Here is a 26,773-nt window from a genome sequence, read left to right as displayed (position 1 = left end):
AAAGAGGAATACTACTTACTAGTTAGTATTCTGAGAAATATAAAGTAAAATGAGATGATATTAAATTATTTATATACTATATAGATAGATATAGACATATCTAAAATACCTTATTACTATTAAGTTATTTGTTATCTATTAAATAAGGAAAAATTAAAATGATAAATCCTAGTGCTCTTGAAGCTGTGCAATATGTTAAAATTAGAAGGTCCTTTTATCCTAAAATTCCTGTACCTTAAGAAGTTATACTAGGGAAATAATTCAAAAGATTAAAATAATGAAGGTAGGAAAACTTCATTAAGGCATTGTTTATAAGAGTCTAATATTAGAAACAGCATAACTATGCAGTAATAGAATATTATTAAGTAAACTATGGTTATATTGATTTATATAATATACAATCATTAGAATAATAAATATGAACATTCTCTAACAATATGGACAAATATCTAATAAATGAAAAAAGAGGATATAAACATGTCTAAGCTGTACGTAATTGTAACTATACAAATAGGTATGTAATATATATGGATAATAATTGTAGGGAATATGGAGAAATTTAAACTGTTGTGCTGGAGGAGTGGATATGTGGGTGAATATTTTCTTTTAAAATATAAGACAAAAAGTTAGTTCTTTTGACAATACATTTAATTTTAAAAACAAAAAAATTTCTTTTTTCAATATACTCTTATATGTGTAAGAGAGAGTCAGCATTTGGGTTAAATGATATATTTTTAAAAGACTGGAAAGAAATTAAACTTTTAACATTGATTATCTCTGGGTATTATGGGTAATTTACTTTCTATATACTTTTCTGTAATTTTCAAATCTTTTACAATGAATGTGTTATGAACTTAGTAAACAAGTTATTTTTAAAATGAATAAGCATATTTTCTAGCCTCGCTTCTGGGACTCCACAGTTTATCTAGTTAGTGCTATAATTTCTTGAATGCAGCACATGTCTGGCTGTAGACAGAGTTCCTCTCCAAACTCAGTAGCCCATAATTTGATTTGAGACAAAACTAAATATAGTACCAACTTTAGTATGGAAGATGGAACTCTGACTCTCCCTGCTCCCCCTTTTTTTCTTTCTTTCTTTTTTGGCTTCAGAGGCAGCAGGAGAATTTTTTCTAGAGAAGTGACCTTGTCAATCTGGACAGGCTTGACCTTGTCAATCAGGTCAATCTGGACCTTAAAACATTTCCTGGAAACATTCTAAGCTCAGGAGCAGTGTGGTCTTAGGTACTAGTTGTGTTGAGGTTGGGGGGTTCTAGACTAGGGGCCTTTCAGACATTTCTTCTGAACTCTCAAATGTTTTAATGTTACCCTGCCCTCCCAACCCTTATTCTGTACTGATAATTAGGGGAACTAACCCAAGAGACGGGAGGCAGAATGATAGTTTGCCCCAAGAATACAGGCTCCCCACAGTCTCAGCAATACTTAGGCATGCTAGGGTCCTTCCTGAGTTTTAAACTCTTAGGATACCTGAGAGAATCAGTTCATTCTAGAGAAGGCTTGTTGGTCTTTTCTTCAGAGGACATGTCTCCGGGGCCACACCATGTAGAAGATGGCCTGTATCAGAGCCTTAACAGAGACCTTCAGCCTTTTTGGTCTCAACTTTATCATCTGTGAAACGAATACAACTAAGTCAACATTGCCACATGTGGGCACTATAAAGCTTTCTGCAAATTAAAAAAAAAAAAGGTCAGTGGTAATGCTAATAATAACAGTGATTATGTCACTTAATAAAAAGTTTTTATTTTAGAGCTAAAAAGGAGCTCCAAGGCTGTAAGCCTTTTAATTATAGCATGTCTGACATGTCTAAACTTTGTTACATAAATAGATGATACAGGGTCTCAGGCAGCACCATCTCCAAAGAGCCCTTTTCCATGATCTTAGAACAGTTATAGGGAAGACCCTAGGTCCTGATGGCCACTGTCTTGAAGCTTTTCTAGCATTCTGGGAAGTTCAGGAACCCTCTGCCCTCTTGAAGCTAGTGGAAGAGCCCAGTAGCCTCTGTGCTTGGGAAATTGAAACCCAGGGAGAGAGAATACTGTAAAAGCAGGATGTCTGAGATGGGGGCAGCTAATAAGGCTGCAAGGTTTTGTAAGGATGCTTCCCTTACTGAGGAAGGTTCTTGGTCTCCGCATCAATGGTGACACTAACATATCAGATCTCTAAGAAAATAACATCATGTCCTATGATCATTTAGTGTCTGCATCTGCATTCACCCAGGATTGCACCTAAAACCTTCCTAGACTCCAGCTCTGGCTCTGAGGTTACCTGTGGGTGGGGTGATGCAGGCACACAAAAGGACTTCCTCTCCAAATTTTCCCGACAGTTGGTTGGTTTTTTCCAAAGCCCCTCAGTGGGACAGGCGAGGGACAGAGGGCTGGGTATGGAGGCCTCTAAGCTCCCTGCTCCTCTGCCAACATCATCCAGGCAGGGAAGAAGGAAGGGTGTGTTCAGGCGGCGGCGTGCAACCTGGGCCGGCTCGGCCCCAGCACACTGGCTGTGGGGAGCCCCGCCTCCCCTCGCGGTTGACAGCTCAGCTGGTGCAGAGCAACTCGTGCCAGCCAGTCGTGTCTCAGCCTCGGAGTGTGTGCGCACACCGCGGGCTGCCTCTGGCCCCAGCTCCCAAAACAGCTCCGCGCGCCGCTCCGCTCTACGTCCAGCTTCCTACTGAGAACAGTCCCTCCCTTGTGTCCGTAGCACCGTTAGCTGAAGGTTTGGCCACGTCAAATCGGTTTTCTAAAAAAGCGGGGAGCAGAGCTCTCTCTTCGCCGACACAGAAAGAGGGAGCTGGGGAGGAAAGGTTCTTTGCGCTGGAGGATCGTGGGCCAGGCTTCTCATTTTCCCAGGCTGCTTCCACTCCCGGGTGAGGAGCGCCCCGCGAGTAAGGACAGCGTCTGGAAAATGGAGCAGGCGTGGACAAGGTAGGTGAGCTGCTTCTTCCCCCCCGACCCCCGCCGCGTTCCGGATTTGGTGTCCCTCCACCACACCCCACCCCTGCCCTTGCGCCCTTTTGGAGAGGTCACCCCTCACCGCTAGGGGCCTTTGAAAGCTTCTCTTTCGATTGCCTCCCCCTCCCTAATTCCCGGCCTACTTCTCTTGGTCCTCCTGCACATGTTCTGTTCTCTGGTGTTTTCCTGCTTAATGAATCTCCCTTCCACCTAGTCTTGATGTTAAAGATATCCAATGAGGCTGCCTGGAAGTTTTTGTAGAAATGTTTCTCTGTCTTATAACTGTTCCACAGATGAGAGGGATTCCCCCAGGTCTTTCCTTAGAGATACCTTTGATTTCAGCTATCTTGAAAAATATCAGATTCCTTCTCACCCTGACATGTTTTCCTACTCAACCTCTACTAGTCACACAAAGGCAACGGACTGAGTGAGCAGAGCCTGCAGTGCTCATCTCCAGTCTCCAGCTGGAACTGATGCTGGGAGAGGAAAGGAGAAAGAAACAAACCAGGGTGCCCGTCATTGCTCAGGCTTTGTCGAGGTCGGGGTGACAGCTGATTTTAGGTCAGATTTTGGAGATGCACGGTGGAATTGTGTTTCCTCCATGCCCCGTTGCTTCCCCCCACCCCCAATATACTTTAAAATGGGGCTCATTCAAGGATAAGAGATGATGTCTTGAGACAAAGACTTCATTTTTGTTTTTAAGGGGGGAGGGTGATGGAAAGTCTATTCAGAGGTGTTTCCGTAACAGGTAGGCCTCCATCTCCAAGATTTAGCTTTGGAGAACTGGAGCGGGGCCAGATGCGTGTTCTGAGTCCTAACAGAGGGCAGACTGTACTAACACAGAAGGTAAATGTGGGGCTTAACAGTACTCTGGAAAAGACCTGGCGGATCTTAGCTGATTGTTCAACAGGAGAGAACCGTATAATGTGAACTTGGAAGAAAGGGCATATTGAAGATTAGAGGGTATTGATAAGAAGTTCACTATCTAGATTTACTTTTTGCTGTTTTCTGCTCTTCACAGGCCTCTCCTAGAGGCTAGTGCTCTGTTCCGAGCATCACTAGATAAAAGAAGTGCAATCAAAAGACACGAGGGGACTGAGAACCATACCTGAGGGGTGACCAAAGGACCTGGGGCTCTTTCGTCTGGAGAAGTAAAGACTTGGGGTGGGGACATGGATATGGTAGCTCCCTTCAAATATTTGAAGAGCAGCTGGTGGTAGAGGGATTAGGTCAATTAGATCGATTTGGAATCTCTTAGGAGGACAGTACAATAAATTGGAGCAAGTTGTGAAGATGCAAGTTATGGCTTACTGTAAAGGAAAAGCTTTCTCACAAGTGACCTGCCTGGACAGTAAATAGCTTCCTGACCTTGCCTATAATTATTCAAGCAAACACTAGGTGACCACTTGATGGTAATGAGGGTGAGTGTATCAGGGATTCTTGCTCTCTATCAGTGTTTTTCACACTTAAAACAAAGTATTATTTGTTAACTTGTTTGAACTTTAGATATAGGCATTTCAGACAAATTCAGAAATAAGTTAGAAAAATCACAAATCATATGTTTATAGTTCAATTAATTTCACAAACTGAGTATACCCATGTAATGAGCACTAAGATCAAAAAAGAGAATAAAACCAGCACCCCTGAAGCCCTCATGACCCCAAGGATAACGATTATCCTAACTTTTTTTTTCCAATTTATTTATTTTTTTATTTTATTGTATTTTTTTTAAACATCTTTATTGGAGTATAATTGCTTTACAATGGTGTGTTAGTTTCTGCTTTATAACAAAGTGAATCAGTTATACTTATACATATGTTCCCATATCTCTTCCCTCTTGCATCTCCCTCCCTCCCACCCTCCCTATCCCACCCCTGTAGGTGGTCACAAAGCACAGAGCTGATCTCGCTGTGCTATGCGGTTATCCTAACTTTTAACACAATAGATTAGTTTTGCCTGGTTTTGAACTTTATGTAAGTGAAATTATCTACTGTGTACTCTTTCGTATCTGGCTTCTTTCACTCAATCTTACGTTGTGCAAATCTTCCACATTGTGTGTAGTTGTAGTTCATTCATTCTTGCTTCTATATAGGATTCTATCGTGTGTAGATATATCAAGTGTATTTATCCATTCTGTTGTTAATGAGCCTTTGGGGCTATTATGAATAGTGTTGCTATGAACATTCCTGTACATGTCTTTTGGTGAACATATGCACACATTTCTTTTGGGTAAATACACAGAATTGCTGGGTAATAGGAAATGCATGTTCATCTTTTGTAGATACTTCCAAATAATTTTCTAAAGTGGTTATGAAGAGGATATTCAAAGGGCTGAGATACAGCGTAAAGGTGCTCCACATCACTGGTCATTAGGGAAATGTAGATTAGAACCACAATGCCATTCCACTATGTACATATCAGAATGGCTGAAATGGGGACGTCCCTGGTGGTGCAGTAGTTAAGAATCTGCCTGCCAATGCAGGGGACATGGGTTCGAGCCCTGGTCCAGGAGGATCCCACATGCCGTGGAGCAACTAAGCCCGTGTGCCACAACTACTGAGCCTGTGCTCTAGAGCCCGCGAGCCACAACTACTGAGACTGTGTGCTACAGCTACTGAAGCCCACGCGCCTAGAGCCCATGCTCTGCAACAAGAGAAGCCACCGCAATGAGAAGCCCGCGCACCTCAACGAAGAGTAGCCCCTGCTCACCGTAACTAGAGAAAGCCTGCACACAGCAACGAAGACCCAACGTGGCCAAAAATAAATTAAAAAAAAAAAAAGAATGGCTGAAGTGAAAAAGACAGAAAATAACAAATGTTGCTGAAGTAGAAGAGTCATTATGTTCACACTTTTTTTCTATCCCTACCCTCAATAAGAAATGTATTTACATTACAACCAAGTACACTCCCATATGTAACTGAAACAAATGTATCATGTAACAATACTTAACCTTACTATGTGTTTTGTACTCTGATCTTTCCCCACCCTATTCTTTTCCTTTAAAAAAAAAATGCTTGTGTGACTCAATTTATTTCACCACCCAGTGGGTCACAGATGGAAAAATCCTGTAATCATATATCGTAACTGATGTCTCAGATACTTCCTAACTGGAAGCTAAGATCAGTTCATAAACATTTATTTTAAATGTGAGCCCAATACAGGTGAGGCACTGTGCTGAATGCTAAGAGTAAAACAATGAATGAGAGAGACGGTTTCTGCCTTTGAGGGTTTGACTTTGTTGTCTATAATTCTAATAGAGGCTAAGGCAGACATACGCATTGGCGGTTCTGGGAGCACAGTGGAGGAGCACAGCTTGGGGGATTCAAAGAATAAAAATTAACTCTAAAGCTGCCATTTATATTAAGCTTGCATTTGTTAGCTTTTGTGTTAATCCCTTTGTGTACTTTATTTCACCTAATCCTCACAACCCTATGAGGTCTGAAGTAAATGTTATTATAGTCATTTTTAAGACAAGAAAATTGAAGTTTAGATTAAAAATTTGACCAGGTAACACACACAGCTGAGGAAGAAATATAGCCTGGAACTATCTAATTCCAAAACCTATTCTTCTTAGTTGCTTCACTTGAATTGAGTCTTGTAGGTGACTTGGTTTCTGAGTTGCTTCTGAACCCAGCTACTTATCCTGACTGTGATTAAGCTTATGAATAAGTTTCAGACTATGATTCTATTCCCAAATTTCATTCTTGGCAGTTCTGGAAATTCCCCTCTCTGAGGGGTTCTTCACATGAGCCTCCATATCCTTTATCTTGCTCAGTCCACCCACAAAGGACAGGGTGCTGAGTATTTGAGTTCTCAAACTTAAATATCTCCTACTCCCAGCTGTATATCATCTGCCCTCTACAAGTCAATGGGAGTATTTTTTCTCAGGGATGTTCCCTGACTGTTGCCAGAGTCTTTGGTTAAATCATTTGGAGAGAGCATGGTTTTTTCTGGAATAACGAATTTCCCATGAATACACGGGCCTTACAAAAAGCTAGTTTGGTCCCTAACTGAACTGATATCCATGAATCAGGAAAGAGTTGTCAAAGGAATATACTCACGAAGGTGATGAGGAACCTGATGATGGAGGTGATTTGCTCGCTTCGTTAGTCTAGTATCAACCAGGCAAACAGCTTCTGCTGCTCTAAAGGTTTAGCATTCACGTATCTGGACTAGCAACTCCCTAGAGCAGTGTGAGTGTTTCAGAATCCCGGTTTGTATTAGTTTCCTTTCGCTGCTATGATGAATTACCACAAATTTAGTGGCTTAAAACAACGTAAACTTATTATCTTGCAATTCTGGAGGTCAGAAGTCTGAAAATTGGTCTTCTAGGCAAAAATCAAGGTGTCAGCAGGACTGTGTTTCTCCTGGAGGCTCTAGGGGAGAATCCATTCCTTGCCTTTTTCTAGCTTAAAGAGGCTGTCCACATCCCTTGGTTCATGGTCCCTTTCCAGCAATGGCATCACTCCAGCCTCTGTTCCTTCATCCCACCTCCTGCTGTCTCATTCTGACTCTCCTGTGTATCTCTCACAAGGACCCTTGTGATGACATTGGGCCCTATGGGGTACTCCAGGATAATCTCACCGTCTCAAAATCCTTAATCACATCTGAAAGTCCCTTTTGCCTTGAAAGTGGCAAAGTCACAGGTTCCAGAGATTAGGAATGTGGACTTCTTTGGAGAGCGCTTATTCAGCCTGCCACACTATTAAATGCTGGAAAAGGCATTACTAATTCTCCTCCCCTTTTACATGGACATTTTCTTGTTTCTAGCATATAGGAAAGCTGAATAAAAGTCAGATAAATCATATATGAACCTTATACAACTTCCCTGAACAAACAACTCAAGAAAAAGAGAACTTGAACTATTTAGGGGCTACATTTAAGACTGAAGGTTAGGAAAGGAAAGCAAATTAATTAGTCTGTTTTGTTTTGTTTTCTCTTACCCTGTAATTTGATTTAATAAAATGCAAGCATTAATTGTATTTGCCTGCCATGGCTGTGAACATTTGGAGAAGGGAAGTAACATCCAAGAAAAATAGTGATTCGGTCTCAAAATTTAAAAATTCTTTATTTTGTTTCTCCTCTCCCACATGGTTAGAGTGTAGCCTTCAAGTAGGACAAAATACCCATTTACCCCAGTTATATTGCATTTAAAAGATACCCCTTTAAAGCTTATTTGCAATTATTCTGCTCAGTATTAACTCTCTGCCTAAAGGAAGCAAGGACATTTATTTCTCTTTGAATTTGTGGTGAGTTAGCAGAGAGTCCTGTTTACTAACGCATAGTTACAACCAGAGATGGCATTTCTCCCCATTTTATAGATGTGGCAGCTGAAGGTAGAGAGGTTAAGCAGGCGTTGGAGCATGAAGGTCTGGTTGATTCTGGTATCTTTGCTTACAGCGGTGCTGCAGCTTTGCATACGGCGCTTTTTATTAGGAAAATGCTCCTTTTCATAATTCTATAATTGAAACATGTTTGGACATTGGATTTTCTATTTAACATTCAGCACTTCTAGCGATTAATTTTCTGCATTTGGGGTAGGAAAATCTCTGCCTTTGCAACTCTGATCTGCTTTTAAATAGGCCTATACTTGGATTTAGGCTTGAGAAATTTATCTCAATCAGTGCTTTCACTCCCACTTTCTTATTTCCTATACACTAGATCAGACTGGACCCCCTTCTTCTTCTTGCAGCTTACATGCTAAGGCTGGATGTAAAATACCAGAAGTCTGGGAAGTGGTTATTTCTGTCTCTGAAAGGATAAGTTGGCTGACCCTCATCACAGGGCCCTCTGCATTCTGGGTGGCTCAGGGGTAATTTATACAAGGCTGTGTGGAGTATCCATCCATTCAGTAGATGCACTGGGACACCGCTCCTATTGAAATGGGCAGAGAAATTGAAATTTTATTCTATAAATAAAGTTCCAAACTGGGCTCAGAACATTCCACAAGTTGTCCCTGGCAAAAATTCAAATAGCATTTAAAGTTAGAAGAAAAAGTCCAGAATAAAAGAGATGTCATGGTGACCCAAGGTAGCTCTATCCAATTCTATTTTAAAACATCCAGAAGCACTGAGGACTTGTTTTCCTCTGTCTCAGGACATCTTCTGAGCTCTATGATCATCAAGACAAGCATGATCTGAATTTTCTTTTTTTTTCATGGCTGAAGCACTTCACTAGTCATAGACTATTTATTATAACAACAACAACTTGTATTTTTCATAGCATTTTAGTAGTTTCTAATACATTTTCCCTTGATCTGTCTCAGTATCCCCATTATCTCATTATCTCCTTTTCTGCGTGTTCCATTCTGCAGAAACTTCTTTCTCCCTTTGCTTTTCCAAGGCCAACTAGGGAAGAGGTAACCTGCACCTGGTGTCTACTTATCCTGGCCAAGGTAGAAGAGTGTAAAGAAGCAATAACTGCTGATATATAGAAAGCACTGACTGACAAAGAAAATTGAGTAATTTCTAGCACTTCATACAGTTTGAGAGTATATTTTCCACTTTATAATGTGGAACATTATTATTTATAATATGGAATAACATGTCATGTCATATTATAATACTTACTTAATCATTACCCTATAGTGAGTCCTTTAGGTTTCCAGTTTTTAACTATTATAAGTAATTCTTGATAAACTCTAGGTGCATAAAGCATCTTCTTCCATGGGATTATTTTTGAATGATAGATGTTCAGAAGTAGAATAACTGTGTCGAACACTTCTAGTTCTTGAAAATACATTGCAAATTGCTCAGGGTTTAGACTCATATAACTCATATTAAAATGAAGGATATTTCATTCCATTTAAATATCTTTTTCAAGACCTGAGTCCCTATATTGCAGAAGGGGAAGTGGAGGCACACTGACATAAAATGGCATATCCTAGGAGAATCCCAGGTGAATCAGTAGCAACATTCTCAACTTTTAGCCTCTCCAGAGTAAAATGCTTCACTATTGCTATTAATCTCTGTTACCATCCTAAAGTGTTTCCTGAAATGATAAACAGAAAATTTCAATATAAGAAAGTAAAAGTGGATATAAATTACTTCAAAATTCTGCATACATATTAAGATGTCTATTGCAAGGAGAGGAAAAAATTGATGCTGTATTTGGTTATGGGATTATGGATAATACCCCTTATATGCTGCTTTAAAGCTAAGTCAGTATATGTTTTTATAGCAGAAAGAAATTTACATTTATTCTACCAAGTGACAACATGTAAAGTTTGGAACTGAGTTGGTCTTAGAAAAGATTCTTCTGTGCATTATTTATAGATTTCCAGATTATTGGTGCCTTGGGGGCAGAGTTATTGCCAGCAGACCTAGGGAGCTGGTGTCTCTTTACTCATCCTGAGCTAAAATTATTATGAGTGGGCCTTAATATACCAGTTGTTCCCGCCTACACACCTAGCCTTGCCTTTGCTAGGATAACTTTGTTTATTCTTTAGAGGTTAGTTTCAGCATTATCTCCTTTTGGAATTATTTTTGGAACCTACTTCTGGATGTTCTCTATAGCCAGAGCACACTCTGCCTTCTCTGTTATTGCATGTGGTTAGTTAGTTTACTTGGTATTTTACATAATCTATAAGTTTATTGGAAGAAGGGACTGTCTTTTGTCTCTAAATCTTCAGTATCTTACAATATTTCTAGCACATAGCAGATCCTCAGTTAAGAACTTTCTAGAGAACATTCCCTGCAAGGCTCATGTGAATATCTGTTTGGCAGGTGTCTCTTTACTATGGAATGGATACAGCAGGTTATCAAATCTTGATGCCATTATACATTCAAATTGCATTTATTCGTTGTTTAAGAAATATACATCAAATTCCTGTTACGATCTAGACTTCTTAAATGCTGGGTACCTGATGGTGAATGATATAAAAACCCTGCCTTCAGGGTGCTGACATTCTAGACAGGTCACAATGCACAAGTATATATTACTGCTGTAACTTGACCTCACAGTTCCTTAACTCTAATTCACTTCAGCACCCCATGAACACAGCCCATCCTTTGTAACTCATCCTCACTCCAAGTTCTCTATCCTTAGGATCCTTAACACTGAAATTATATTCCCTGACCACAAGGTCAAGTCCTCCATCTCTTCATTCTTTCTGAATATTCAGTTTACCTTATCACTTACCCCTTCATATCTTCCAGGCCATCTGCTCTTCATCTCCCTACTGACCCGAGACTTCAGGGTCAGCTATTCGAATCATTTTCAGCACTGCTTTAGAATCTCTTACTGCCTTAACAGTCCCCCACCCTTGGTAACCCTCAGTTAATTTTATTATCCTCTGAGATTCTATAAGCTTTGTTCCAGTACATTGTAAAACCACACTGAGAAGGAAGACTCTAGATTCATTCTTTCTAATCTCGGGCAGGTTAATGGGCAGCCCTTCTCCTCCTCCCCTGACTCTTCCTCTTCCCCTAAAAGTGCAATCCTCAAAACCTCTGATTTCAATAATAGGAATAAAATCTAGATGCAAAATTGCATGTTCGGTGTTATTTCTATTTTGTGGAATTCACACAGGCATATAAACTGAAGAACAGCTAAAAAGAAATACATGAAAATCTTTCTCAATGTTGCCTTTAAGTGGTAGCATTTTTTATGATTTTTTTTTCCCTGTACACTTTTCTCCTTTCCAAAATTTCTGGAAAGAACACATAATTCTTTAAAAATCATTAAAATCAGGCACTATAAAGGAAGGAAAAAGTAAAAGATTATGCGAATAAAAGATTAGGTGAAAACAGAAAAAAAATCATCTATCTCTTGATGTTTGGTCAGGGGCTCTGAGATAGACTGAGCCACAGCCTCGGCATTCCCCAGTGCCTTGTGAATAGTGGTTGTTAATGAAAACTACATTGCCAGGACCAAGAGTAAAAAGCACAAGCTAAGTTGTAGAAGTAGGTGGAGAGACCATATACCATCCCTGAGTGATGTGGCTGAATTCAGAGAAGATTATTTTCACATCTCTTTTGAAAGCGTGATGTCAGTGTCTTGGCTGATTCAGGGGACGGGGAAGAGAATTTATTAGATATTTGCATGTCTAACAACCTCATAAGGCAAAGTGAGGAAAATAATTATTTGAACTGCCTTTTATCTGTTTACAGTATTAAGAGGTTTCTCTGAACCTTGAGGAATAGCAGCATGAAAAATGTTGGTTCCTTTTAGGATAAAGACAGTGCAGGAGGAAAATAAGTCATAAAACTCAAAGTTGTTGCAGATGCACAGTGATGCTTGTAGCTCCTGGTAGCTATTGAGGACTTAGCACTACAGAAAACTGCCTCCCAGAGTTCCATCTGGCCACGGCCACGCTCAGTGAATAGATCCTGTTGAGTGAAGGGTGTAATTGCAGCCTGTACTGGAGAAAAGTGGATGTTACTGTATCCATGCCAAGTCAGCTCACACTTAGTCAGCATGCAGAGGGAGACTCACAAGTGATGCTTTCTCTGTTCTGAGGGGCTTTGCCAGTTAAGCATTCTAGCTTGCAGAGGTTATAATGATAGGTCTTGAGATGAGAAAAAAAATTATAATCTCACTGTATTTATTATACACCCGTCTTGTGCTCTGCATCTGTGACTTCTACCCTATTTGCATTTGAATGTGTGTTCTTGCAATTCTGTTGCCAAATGGGGGATATTGGCAATATTTGGAGCAGAGAAGATATACTCAGTGTCTCTCTTGGCAAGAGAAAAAGAGATCTGAGAAGTCTCAGAGCTTGTTCACTAATGGCCTTCCCAATTTTGATTGTGTCTATTTCCATCCCCTCTCCTGGCTGTCAGCTTATTCCCTTTGTCTTTTAGCGACAATGCCAAGTATTATCACAGAAAGGATTCAGGGGAGGCATGAATATTTGGAGGAATGTGGGTAGAGAAAGGGAAGTATAAAATAGTGGATGACTCACTTTTCAGGATAGAACCTATGTAAAAAGTCATACTTGCCACTTCCTTTTTAGGATTTTAATTCATTTGTCACATGGCGTCTGTTATACCAGTACTCAAATACTCCATTGTGAGCTCTGTATGTATTGGGGATGAGTTGGTGTCCCAAGAAACAAATTTGTGTCAGGATTTGAGTCTAAATTGCATCTCCTCCCCACAGCAGCACTGCCCACACTTCCCTTCACCTCACTTTCTCAGGGGTCATTTCCCTGGAGTCAAGGCGGGTACAAAGGACGCTCCTGGCAAAAGTGTGGGTAGAAATAGGGCATATTGGACGAGTAAAAGTTTGGAGTCAGACAGATACAGCTTTCAAGTTCAGGCTTACCACCAACTAGCCGGATAATCTTGGGCAAATTACTTCATCATTCTAGGCCTCTTGTTTCCTCATCTGTAAAATAGGGGTAACAGTACCTACTGAATTTTGTGAGAATTGAATGAGATAATGCCTGGAAAGTATCAGTCAGTCAATAAATGGTGGTGGGTGGTGATGGTTGTCCACAATATAATGATAACGGTCGTTTAATTCAAGATTAGTGCTGAGGAAAATTCCAGTGTAAGAAAACACGTTGAACTGTAAAGTTACGCACAGGCAGTCTGAAGACTATTACCTGTGGATGTCTTTGTTTCTAAGTTGGCACTGCTTGTGAAACCCTACCATTTAAAAAATCCTCAGAGCTAGAGCATCATGTATTAAAGAAAGTAGGCCACAGTTCTCCTTGTCCTTCTGGCCCTTTTATATCTGCAAGGGTTGATTGTGGATATAAATTTAAAACATGAAAAAGAGATGCTTGAACATTAGAAAGATTTCTTTTATTTGAATCAGAATCTAGAAATTCACATCAAACGAGCTTTAAAAATATGGAATTAGAACAGGGTGTGTGTTTGGGCCCCAGTAAACAGCAAACTTGAGCAATCTTCCTGTCGTACTATATATCCCCCACTATCTGAGACGGCCACACTGAGACTAATCCCTTGCATATTTTATCTTTTATCAAGGGCCTTAAAAGAAGACCAGTGTAAATAGATCAGAATATGTTCCTTAACTTTTTAAAGAAGAATTAACCTTTTAGTATAAAAATAGTAAGACATTTTAAAAAAGGAAGATATTCACTCGTATTTTCTACCATCGTAAACCCCCAGCCTTTTCACTCCTCTGGATTCTCTGCTACTCTGTATAGCCTGTATCTGTACACATTTTTACTCTAGTATAAATCTTAGTCCTAATCCTTTCTTGCTGATGTTATTTTAAATCACCTTTAGGGATTCTAAGTAGTTAGATGAAGCTGTAGTGTTTGAGGAGGGAAGTGTAGATGAAGAACTGGTTTTCCCTTTGACTCCCCCTAATACTCCTGCCTCAGGGTTAGAGTTTGGCGGAGGAAGGCTTGAGGAGGGGAAAGGTAAAAAGGAAGTTGGAAGGGGTCCTGAGGAGCAGTTAATACTTACTCAGGTTGGGGGGGAGCAAAATAAAGCCCTGAACACACCCTTTATTTTCCTATTTTGGGGCCTTTGTCATGTTTCCTTATGTATTCATACCTATCCTCCAAGGCCTGAATTCAGTGTTCTCTGTTTTCTGTAGGTTTCCTAGACCCCCCTCTCCTCATCGGGACAAAATTAATTGCTGTCTCATTTATGTTCTGAGATTTCTGTTTTCAATCTCATCTTTCTACTCATTCTCTCTTTGAATCCTGTCCACCTCCCCCAGTAGACAACTCTGAGCACCTTGATTTCAGGGCATTTCTTTTTCACCTTTATGTTTTCGGTGCTTGTCATACAAGCAACTTCTCAATAAATGTTTATGAAATGGAACGAAAAACTCTAAAAATAGCAACCAAGGCCCAGTTTTTTGCTCTAAGTGCTGGTATGGCAGATTGCTTTTCCTCCTCCTGAACTTTTGTTCATAATAAGAAAGCCATATAAGAAGGAGTTTGAGAGACAGAAAGTGCCTCTGGGAGATGGCCTTTGTCCCTCAGCCTCACCGTGAAGGAAGGGTGGTGGCGCTCGATAAAGCGGGGGTGGGGGCCAGACTGTGTGGTGCCCCGACGACCTGAGTGTATGTGATTGCCTTGGGGAGGCAGCCTGAAAAAGCAACCGCCCCTATGGGGGTTTGGACACTCTTATGGGAAGAAGTAGCCCTAGATTAGTCATCTTAATAGGCTGACCAAGGAAAAGAAATTAATGGGGCCTCGACAGACAACAGCTCCTTAGATATAGTTTGGGGTGGTTTTGGTCTGCGATACTAGTATCTCGTAGTGTTCAAAGACTTGTTGCAGACCTGCTTTGTAATGTTGAAGTCGTATGATTGCCATCTTGCCCTTGCTCATGAATAATATGGTCCATTAACACAATCCATTGCTTTTCTCAGTCCGCAAATTAAACAGACCGAAATACAAGGCAATAACACCAAATACGCAGTTTGCAAAGGATGGTCTATGGCTGCCTTATAGAAAATATCCCTCTGCAGATTCCATCTTGGTGTTATCCTTTGGTAAGGAAGGACCCAAGTTTCGACCCCTCCTCCCAATGTTATGAGAGACCAGACTAGTGGGACCAGTGAGCCGCTCACATCTTGGAAAGGAGCCATATGAATGGCCATTTTCAAGAAGAGCAAAATTGAGTGCTTGGCTAGTCCTAATGTAATTGAAACTACCATACTTAGAAAACTACTGGAAGAAATCACCAGAGCACGGTTTGACAGCATCAGAGTATCAGAATGTAGCAGATAGCTCTGAGAGGAGCAGTTATTTTCTGATCATCCTCAACCTAATCACCCTGGAAAACTGTAGGAAAAGCTAGTACTGTGGGATATTGAATGTTGATGTATTGTTTGGGTCCAGTATCTTCAGAGCTCCTTATCAGCAAGTCAGGAAAATGTGGGTAATACACCAGGCAGAAATTAAGTGGGTGAACAGCTGGTAGGTGGGTTGTATTTGGAAAATGTTTGGTTCTTCAAATTAAGCAGGAGAGTGTCTCAGCAAAAATTAGTAAGTATGGGGAATTCCCTGGCGGTCCAGTGGTTAAGACTCCGAGCTTCTACTACAGGGGGTGCAGGTTCAATCCCTGGTCGGGGAACTAAGATCCCGCGTGCTGTGCTGTGCAGTGCAACCAAAAAAAAAAAAAAATTGGTAAGTATGATTTTAGTGGAATTGGTATCAGTATTGACACATTGGTGAGGTAGCAAGCAAAAAGATAAGGCTCACTGAGGGAGAGTTTAGTTCATTTATACAAGAAAAGCATGTAAGGTAAAACATGCAGGTAACATGTATTGATAAGATAAGAGTATCTTTGGGGAAAGATTATATATGTACATCTATGCAGGAGAGCTGTAAGTGCCCTGGTGAACCACTTGCTAGCTGAGCATGAGTCATTCATTGACTGATGTTTTTTATAAAAAAAAAAAAAAAAAAAAAAAAAAAAAAAACTAGAAACACTTGAATTTGAGAAACTAGGACAAGGGTATACAATTTTTTCTGGGCTTGGGTAATAGAGAAAAATTTACCAACATCTGTTACGGCTCTGTGTGCGTGTGTGTGTGTGGCCAGGCTTGGAGTCTGTCTCTAGCATACCCCAATTCTCTTTGCACTTTGTTTTATCAGATATTGTCACAAATTGCAATCCCCTAGACATATTATACCCTGTGTTTCTTCACCATGTGCCCCTTCTCTGGGGGAGCATCAAATTCCTTACCAACCTTTCGGAGCAGCTGAGTGAGCCCCACTCTCTGGCAATATGAGAGGGAACTTGAGCTGTTAACAGAGTTAAAGTGATTTTTAAAAAACCTCCTGAGACTACAGAAAGCCCATTAACTCAGTACTCATCCAAAGTGACCTCTCTACCATTCTGGTTATTGCTTCATAGGCAGGCAGCCAGGTCAGGGTGAGTGTGGGATTGGGGAGAAGGTGAAGTATCTGGTGGCATATGCATCGCCTTGTTGTAACTTGCTCCTGGTCTAGAATGTGGACTCTTCGGAGCAAGGAGAATTGAATGAGATCATGTCTGGAAAGTTCCCCCATCCTTGGAAAGTATTAAAATGGGTTTTAATACTATTAGCATCTAGGAGAATAGAATTGTGTAATTACTGCAAGGAACCTTAGAAATTCATGCATGTCTTTTACACATATTTAAGGAAGCTGAAGCCCAGAGGTAAAAGTGACTTATAAGCCCCTTAGTAGCTTACCATCGCAAATTAATGAATTGTGTACTGAAGCCAATAGGTAACCCAAGACAGTGTCTTAAAGCAGAAATGAAAATTTTGTCTGCATTTGATCTATACCAGGGTGACAGCCTCAGAGACCTATAAGGAGCCAGGCTAGTATCATAAGTGAGCGCACGAGCTGGGATTACAAGAAGAGGGAGTGACGGGAACTGTGGCAAACTGGAGAACGTGTCTCTTCTGTTTAAAGGCAGCAGGTTATCCCTCTGTGTGGGAAGGCAGGCCCAGTATTGCCAAACCCATTCATCTTGCAAGAGAAGTTAGAAATGGATCAACCTTGTATTGACCAAATCAAACATGTTGGATGGGCTGAATTTGGCCTGAGGAATGGCTTTGCTCCTGACAGCAGATACACAGTTACCCAGGTCTGTGGGCTGAGCACAAAGGAATCCATCCAATGCATGAATAGCAGCAGCTAATTATAAGTTTTTTCCCCACAAATTTTTCAAGATATTGTTCTAGCTGATAGTTTCAAAATCCTTGCCCTACTTTTTCTCAACAGAGGGAAATCCATAAGTAGTACGTTCATCTCTTTCCTTCTTCACTCTCAGGGAAAGTTTTTAATGAGAAGTGGAGAAGGGGAAGAGACAGAGGGCCTGGAAGAACCCCAAGCTGGTGATCTGCTTTTGAATAATAAAGAGTCACCAGGTGGTGGGTATAGTCCAGCGTGCCCTGTCTGGTACTTTCATGTCCATCTGGAACTTAACAAAGTGAAGATTTATGCCAAGATCCAGCCCTGAGGCAGAGAAGAAAGAACACCAACAGTTTCTAAATAAATGCCAGGCTCTCCTCCGCCTCTCTGTGAATGTCTTCTGGCTTTTAAAAAGAGAAGCCCTCTAAATCTCTGGCAATATAATTATTTTTAGAACAACTAACTGGGAGTACCCAAGGGTTTAAGGAATAAGCTAAATGTTGAAAGCATCTCTCTGTAGGATTATTGCAATCACCTCTCTGTTTCTGCCTTCCCCACCCAGAGAGTCTGTTGTCAAAACATTAGCCAGACCTTTTAAAAATTTCGTCACTCAGTTCACCTTTTTTTTTGACTCACAAGACTCCAGTGACTAAATTTCTCTCAATGTCCCAAAGGCTTTATACAATCTGCCCTCTGCCCAACTTTCCCATTATTTCCTTCACCACACCTCCTGCTACTCAGTCTGCCCAGCCACACTGGCCTCCTTGTTGTTCAAAAAATGCTCTGGCATGCTCCCTCCTAAGATCCTTTGCATTTGATGTCCCCTGCTTAGAAGACTCTGCCCAAATACTCATATTATTGCTTCTCAGAGAAACTTTGCCTCCTGAAAATTGCAATCCCCTCCTCCTCCCCATAGCTCCAGGATTCCCTACCTCTATTCCCTACATTAATTTTTTATAGTATCTCTCCCCAATTGCTGCTGTACATTTTGCTTTTTTATTTCCTTTTACTGTAATATTAGTTCCATGAGTGCAGGCATTTTGGTCTGTTTTCTTCACTGCTACATTTGTGGAGCTTAAAACTGGTGCCTAAAAACATAGTAGGTGCTTAACAAGTATTTGTTAATACATTTTGAGACTTTTTTTCCCCTTCTGTGCTAGGAATGGTGGCCTTCACTGTGCTGGACAGATACACCTCTGGCTACTGCATCGTGGTGTTTTTAACATTTCCATTAATAGACTTTGTCTGTTTTCCAAGTTTTCTAGGTCAATTCTACTTCCTAAACATATCTTGATTTTTTTTTTTTTTTTTTTTTTTGCTTCTCTCCATTTCTCCTATCCTATCCCTTAGTTAAAACTATCACAACTTCTTGCTTTCCCCAACTACTTTTGTTCCCTCTACACAGTGTCACTCAACAGCCAGAATGATCTAAAGTCTAAATCTGGTCACTTACCATTCATTCCCTCATTTAAAATCCTTCAGTGGTTTCCCATTGACCTGCACATAAAACTCATATCCTTACCCCATCCCTCAGGGCCCTGCATGGTCTGGTTGCAACATTGGCTTTCTCTGTTCCTCTAACAGGCTAAGTTCCTCCCTGACTCAGGGTCCTTGCTGTTCCCTCATGATGGAACACTCTTCTGTTCCCATTTTTCATCTGGCTGACATTCTCTTCATCTCAGTTTAAATGCTTTTTTCTCTGAGTTTCTCTGAGTCTCTCTACTAGTTAAATTACTCTGCATATTCCTTCATAGCACTTGCTACAATAGTAATTCAGTGCTTGTGGAACTGTTTGTCCAATGGCTGTCTCTACAAATACCTATTGAGGATAGAAACCCTTCCTGTGGGGTTTGTCTTTGTCTTTCCAGCACTTAACACTGTCCCTGATACATAGTACTAGCTTAATGATTGTGGAGAAATAAATAAAAATAGATGTCTTGCCACCCAGGGATTGGACACTGTGTGGGGTGGTATCTCATTAATTAACGATGTGTTTCTCTCCACAGAGATTATTTTGCAGAAGATGATGGGGAGATGGTACCTAGAACAAGTCATGCAGCAGGTAAGGAGGTTGTGGGCCTTGCTTTGCTAAATTCTTGGTCTCCTGCTGATCATAATTCCCTTAAATTATAGACCCTTTAATGTCACCATGGCATGTAGTATATAATTCTCCACCTTCCCAGCACAGTGCAGTAAATCATAACTGAAATACTTATGTGAACTCTTCATACTTTTTAAAAAATTTTTTAATTTTTTAAAACTTTATTTATTTATTTTTGGCTGCATTGGGTCTTCATTGCTATGTGCGGGCTTTCTCTAGTTGCGTCAGGCGGGGGCTACTCTTTGTTGTGGTGCACGGGCTTCTCATTGCTGTGGCTTCTCCTGTTGTGGAGCACGGGCTCTAGGCGCACGAGCTTCAGTAGTTGTGGCACGCGGGCTTCAGTAGTTGTGGCTTGCAGGCTTAGTTGCTCTGTGGCATGTGGGATCTTCCCAAACCTGTGTCCCCTGCATTGGCAGGCAGATTCTTAACCACTGCACCACCAGGGAAGTCCCAACTCTTCATACTTTTAACAGTTCTGTAATTGCAAGTTAAAGTCACTTGTAAAATGATTAAGATAGATTCTTCCACTGAAATGAAGTCTCTAATACACCATTAAAATGAGTATAATAACAGTGTCAACCTCATAAATGAGATGAGAAAAGCTCTTAGTATAGAGCTTGTCAAGGAATAAACACCCAGTAAATATTATTATTATTAATGTATTCATAATAATATATCATTTCTACACTAACATTAGCTAGGGGTCTACCTAAATTACAAAACCAAAGTGAAAATAACTCTCTTTTGGGGGCTATTTTTCACAAAAACTTTTAGTCACTTGGTGTTTTACTTACTTTGCTAAGTGAGTTGCCTTTTCACACCAGCCTTGAAGCACAGATTGTTCATATGCACAATGTAGAAAAAAGTTTTTAATTTGAATGTGTTAAGGACTTTGGAGTCACTTAAAATTAGCCTTTGTAATTGTGTATGTGAAATCTATAAATTCTATGGGCCTACCATACTCATTTTGAGCATCAAGAGTCTCCATTTTGAGGTAAAAATTGAAGGACTAGGGCAAAATGGAAGGGGAATGAAGAAAATGCCTACTATATGCAAGATATTAGGTTGGGTACTTTCACTGATTATTTCATTTAATCCATATAAATGCTCTGTGAGGTAAGCATTATTATACCCATTTTTACAGAGGCAATGATGCTCAGCAAAATTAAGAGATTTGCCTAAATTCCCACAATTAGCAAGTGGTCAGGATTCATAACCAATCTTTTTTTTATTTAACATTTTCGTTGTGTCCATATCCAATCTTCAAAGGCTCTTATCTTTGTACCATATCCTATGAATCTAACTGTAATGTATTGTTGTTTTCTCAAATTTTCTTCCATTTAATCGCCTATTTAATTTCACCTAAATGTGGAAGAAATCATTTTTTTCTAACTTATTTTAATTAAAACATTTGCATTTACTTAGAAATATCAAGTTATCAACAAAACCATTACTATTACTACTATTATTATTATTAATTTGCAATCACAGTGTGGTATACAAGTAACAGAACAACAATTATTTTGAACAAGCTGAATCAAAGACAATTGAAAATGGGAAAATACCCAACTCTATCTGTAATTAATTTGTGCTGTGTACCAATAAAACCTGCTTTAAATTTCTGTGCTAATTTAAACCCCTGTACTCTATCAGGCAAGGTTAGTGGCTATTGAAAATACCATTAAGGATAGGGCTATCTAAAGACACACTTGATAGTATGTTATTTTTACAAACATGAATAGACACTGTACAGTGTCCAGTTTAAAAACAAATCATATAAATCATATGGCCTTACATTCCCCCCCCCTTTTTTTTTCTTTAAAATTGGTTATGTAATGAGTAGTTAAATACTTCCAGACAAGAAAAAACCTGCCCTGGAACCACACTATTTATCATCATTTTTTTTTTTTTCATCTTCATCTTCTTCATATTTCTCCTTGTCATCATCTTCTTGACCCTTTTGTCTTTCTTCTTTTTTTTTTTAAACAGGGAATGCTCTTCTGTTTTGTTTTGTTTTTTTGGCTGTGCGCTGTGGCTTGTGGGATCTTAGTTCCCTGACCAGGGATTGAACCCCAGCAATAAGCATTTAAAAAAAAATTCTGAGAAGTTGATTGAAGCATCTGGGGACTTTTTCTTGCATTCCTTCTGGAAAGTCTGTAGAAAGAAAGAGAAAAGAGGGAAGGAGGGAGGGAGGCATATATTCTCCCATCCCATAGGTTGCCCTTTCATTCTATTGATGGTTTCCTTTGCTGAACAGAAGCTTTTTAGTTTGATGTAGTCCCACTTGTTTATTTTTGCTTTTGTTGCCTTTGCTTTTGGTGCCCATGCATATATGGTCCATTAATTTTCGACAAAGGAGATAAGAATATACAAGGGAGGAAGGAAGGAAAGAGAAACGAAAAAGGGGGAAAAAAGAAAAGGAAAGGACAGAAAAAGAGCATATTATGATATTTTTCTTCTTGGCCCTTTCAGATCGCCTTTGCCCATGTGTCTATGTCTAGTTAACTTTTCCTCAGTGGGGCACAGAGTCACCTAGAGCCCATTTCACTCTCACTTGCACTGACACTGTCTATGGATCTCAGTGTGTTGCTATGCCTGTCATTCTTTCTGATTAAAAAAAAAAAATTTGTTCGGTAATAAAGGTGCATTGCTTCTTACTGTCAGCCAAGAAAGATGTATTTTTCTATGTCTTCTGCCTGAGTCTACAACCCCAAGCCCACCTCAATCGGAGGTCATTTGCGTACCATGCTTGAAGGAAGCCCTGATTTCTTATTCTTTCACAGTGTTACTTCTCCAAGGCAGGCCTAGGGTGAGTAGCAGCTTAGCCTTCACTACCTTCTCCCAGGGCAGTGCTTCCTTTGGTTAATGGAAAGACTGTGTCTCTTCCCCTTTGCCTGTTTTTCCCTGACTCTCAGGCCTGTTACAATCCCCTACCCTGCTAAAATAACACAGTATTAGCATACTGCTAGGAAGATTGAACGGAAGGAACGTGGGATTGGTTCTGCCACTTTTTGCAATGTAATCTTGGGCAAGCAAACTTGCTGAACCTTTATTTACTCATTAGTTAAATGAGTGTAATAATCACATCAGTCTATTTCACTGGTTGCAGTAACTATAAATGAAATTATTCTTATACAATAACCTAAAAGATTCTCTGTAGAGAGATTTTGTAGAAATACTTCTTAGCTAGTAGCTTGATTTTTTATTTCAAATAAAGCTATTTCAGTTATCTTTGGCCATGTGACACACCACTCTAAAACTTAGTGGCTTAAATACGTATAGCTGATTCAGTTTGTTATACAGCAGCAATTAACACAACAATGTTAAGCAATTATACTCCAATAAAGATGTTAAAAATAAATAAATAAATAAATAAATAAAACTTAGTGGCTTAAAACAGGGGTCAGCAAACTGCAGCCCATAGGCCCAATCGCCAGTATTTGTGAACAAAGTTTTATAAAAGCACAGTCATGCTCATTCACTAACATATTTTCTGCATCTTCTTTGAGCTATCAGGTCAGAGTTGAGTAGCTGTGACAGAGTCGATGCCCATGAGCCTAAAATATTTACTATCTGGCCCTTTAAGAAAAAGTTTGCCCACTCAAGGCTTAAAACAACAATGGTTTATTATTTCTCACAATCCTGGATGTTAGCAAACTGGGCATTTCTTCTGTTGGTCTCACTTGGGATCACTCAAATAACTGCCATCACTCAAATAATCTGACAGCTTTTTTTAAATGTCTTTATTGGAGTATAATTGCTTTACAATGGCGTGTTAGCTTCTGCTGTATAACAAAGTAAATCAGCTATACGTATACATATATCCCCATATCCCCTCCCTCTTGAGCCTCCCTCCCACCCTCCCTATCCCACCCCTCTAGGTCGTCACAAATCATCGAGCTGATCTCCCCATGCTATGCAGCTGCTTCCCACTAGCCATCCATTTTACATTTGGTAGTGTATATACGTCAATGCTACTCTCTAACTTCGTCCCAGCTTCCCCTTCCCGCCCTGTGTCCTCAAGTCCATTCTCTACATCTGCGTCTTTATTCCTGCCCTGCCCCTAGCTTCATCAGTACTGTTTTTTTAGATTCCAAACATATGCGTTAGCATATAGTATTTGTTTTTCTCTTTCTGACTTACTTCACTCTGTATGACAGACTCTAGGTCCATCCACCTCATTACAATTAACTCAGTTTTGTTCCTTTTTATGGCTGAGTAATATTCCATTGTATATATGTGCCACATCTTCTTTATCCATTCATCTGTCAGTGGACATTTAGGTTGCTTCCATGTCCTGGCTATTGTAAATAGTGCTGCAATGAATATTGTGGTACATATATCTTTTTGAATTATGGCTTTCTCAGGGTATATGCCCAGTAGTGGGATTTCTGGGTCATATGGTAGTTCTATTTTTAGTTTTTTAAGGACCCTCCATACTGTTCTCCACAGTGGCTCTATCAATTTACATTCCCACCAACAGTGCAAGAGGTTTCCCTTTTCTCCACACCCTCTCCAGCATTTATTGTTCCTACAATCTGACAGCTTGACTGGGACTGAGGGTCCAAGACAGCCTTTCTCAAGTGTCTGGCAGTGGTGACTGGCATCTTCATTCTCCCTGTACTTGGCCTTTCCTCCCCAGGAAGGTAGTCTGGGCTTCTTCACAGCAAGGTGGTCTTGGGGTTTTAGGAAGGCAAGGACAGAAATGCAAGGCCTCTCAAGGCCTAGTCTCCTGAACGCATCCAACAGCAGCATTTTCATCACATTCTCTAGGTCAAAGCAAGTCACTAAGCCAACCCAGATTCAAGGGGTAGAGAAATAAACCCCACTTCTTGATGGCAGGAGAAGGAACATCACATGACAAAGGTGTGTGGACATAACCTAGTGTGCTGTGCTGGGGACCACTACTAATATGATCTACCACAGGCTACTGTATGTGAACTGCTTCTCTGTGGCCTAGAATTGGTTCATACTTTGCAGAAACCAAATTCTGCTGGAACATGCAGGTTGGGATGATCATAATGCCACTATTATATAAAATTTTCTGTTGTTCTGTTTCACTGGCAGCTTTTCTTAGTGACACCAAAGATCGAGGCCCTCCAGCACAGTCACAGGCCTGGAGAAGTGGTGAGAAGGTCCCCTTTGGGCATTCCTTGAGAGCATTCGAAAGACCCCTTCAGGTGCAGACCCAGGCTCTTCGAGACTTTGAGAGGGTAAGTCACATGGGTGGATAATTGTTATCCCAATTAGAAGGAGTATCAGGGGATAGTGGTGTCTTATAAAAATATGACCCATAGCTTAGCTTGGATTATGGGTATTCTTATCAAAATGTTGTCTCTTTCAATAGCATTTATCCCAATAAGCTATGCACTGTTAACTATATGCTGAGCACTGTGGTTCATGGGTAATTGCCTGTACCACTATTTCTGCTTAACATTTTTACCCCTGGTTTACTTCTCAGATAAATTTAGGAAGTTTAAATGGCACCCTGGGAATCTGTAGGTGGGCCATAGTGAGCCCAGGAGACCTAGTCAGTCGGCTGGCATTATATGCTCTGCTGCTGGCTTGGACCACTCTGGATATCTGGATACCGTCTGCAGCATGAGGTGGCTCAGCCACAGCCATTTGCTTCTCAACAAGAATCTGGCATTGTTGCTTGAAACTCCTGATTTAACTCTTGAAGTGCTCTGCATCTTGATACGTTTATCCTTAGATTTGGCCAAAAGCCAAATTACTGACAATGTAATACAGGCCTCCAGCTCCCTGTGCCCTGGTTTGATCCAAGGAAGTCTGCACAATAGAACCTATCTACTGGAACCTACCTACTGGAACCTATCTACGACCTGGAAAGAGCACCCAGGATTTCTTACATCCCTGTGTGCTAAAAAAGGAAATAGCTCTTTGGTGCCCCCTGGGGGTTGCCCAGGAATCAGGACACACATGAATACTGTGTAAAAATGCCCTGAGATGTGTGGGTTTCTTTCATTTTTGAATTGATAGCTTTTGTTATATAAAATAAAATTTCCATTTTCAAAAAAAGGCTAATAAAGCAGTGTTGACATGCGTTTACCCTGTCTTCTTTCAATTTGTAAATAGAAATGTTTCACTAGGACTTAATGTACATCCTACCAGACATTCCTGTGGACAAAGAATATGTTCCATATAATGTGTGCCTGAGAATTTAAACAGCCTACTCTTGGTTTTTGTGCTCAGAGTTGTCATGGATACCGTTTTTTTTAAAAAAGACAAAGAGTTTGCAGGAATATTAAGCAGTTTTGAAGACTAACCCTCTGAACAGCTGTGGTGCTGGTGGTAGGAGTGGGGGCAGTACCACCCAACCCCTTCCTCTGTTCCCCCTTTTGCATCTACTGCAGTGCAGAAAGGGTGAGCAGAGCTGCGGCACTCCGCAAAGCTGTGAGGGTGCTCTCTGAAAGGCAGTCTGCCTGCATGTTCCTTTTGGTGGAGAGGTGATTTGGATCATAGAAATGAAGGGTGTCACCTCCACTGCTCAGATGAATGCCCAGGTGCTGTGGGAGAGGGAAAATAATGGGCTGAGCTGGGTGATGAGCAGGGGTCAGCTGACTTTCAACTGTGGAGTCCTAAGTCTTTTTCTCTGAGCAATAAGGTCTAATATCGCTGGTTAGTCCTTACTCCTCGGTGCTGGGAACCACTGACAGAAACCAAGGTAGGATGCAGAGAAAAGGCCAATACGAGATATTTTACATGTCTCTCCCCTATGTGTCAAGCAATATATAAATAACAATGAGGCTACAGCACATGCATTTGTCAGAATGGTCATTGTCAGTAAACCAAGCTGTGACCTGCTCACAGGTCTGTTCATTCTTACATCCATTCATCCATCCATCCATTCTGTAGACTTTGAATGATAGCACCTGCTGTATGAAGAATCTCCATGAAAGGATTTGAAAATTAGAGGAAACATTAGTTAGAAAAAAAAATTTAGGAGGGAGAGTGACACATTCCAATGTCCCACCCTAAAAACTGGTAAAACACTAAATAACATGATATTTTCTCTAAAGTTTAAATCATGCATTCCTTGGGATAAAGGATGAGATCTGTACTCGGAAAGGAGAAAGGGACATATTAAAGGTTTGTGCCAGAGAAAGGTCGGCTCCTCCAGGGCAT

The 26,773-nt window shown here is 40.4% G+C and overlaps 1 protein-coding gene across 3 annotated transcripts in view; it reads left to right on the top strand.

Moving 5' to 3' along the window:
* PDE4DIP (phosphodiesterase 4D interacting protein) overlaps positions 1-26,773 on the top strand; it is a 204,184-nt gene that overhangs the window by 25,627 nt on the left and 151,784 nt on the right. The window contains exons 1-4 of one of the 3 annotated variants that reach the window (XM_061183602.1): positions 2,552-2,727; positions 2,862-2,936; positions 19,533-19,588; positions 24,695-24,840. In XM_061183602.1, coding sequence (XP_061039585.1) covers positions 2,917-2,936; positions 19,533-19,588; positions 24,695-24,840 — 222 coding nt within the window. In that variant the 5' untranslated portion in view covers positions 2,552-2,727; positions 2,862-2,916. Of the gene's footprint in view, positions 1-2,551; positions 2,937-19,532; positions 19,589-24,694; positions 24,841-26,773 lie in introns of those variants that run through there. The other 2 variants (XM_061183609.1, XM_061183608.1) reach the window with 2 other exon arrangements.

The sequence above is a fragment of the Eubalaena glacialis genome, chromosome 3, assembly GCF_028564815.1.
Source record: "Eubalaena glacialis isolate mEubGla1 chromosome 3, mEubGla1.1.hap2.+ XY, whole genome shotgun sequence".
NCBI lineage: Eukaryota > Metazoa > Chordata > Mammalia > Artiodactyla > Balaenidae > Eubalaena > Eubalaena glacialis.
The sequence above is the reverse complement of the archived record's forward strand: the minus strand, read 5'-3'. Positions and strand labels throughout refer to the sequence as shown.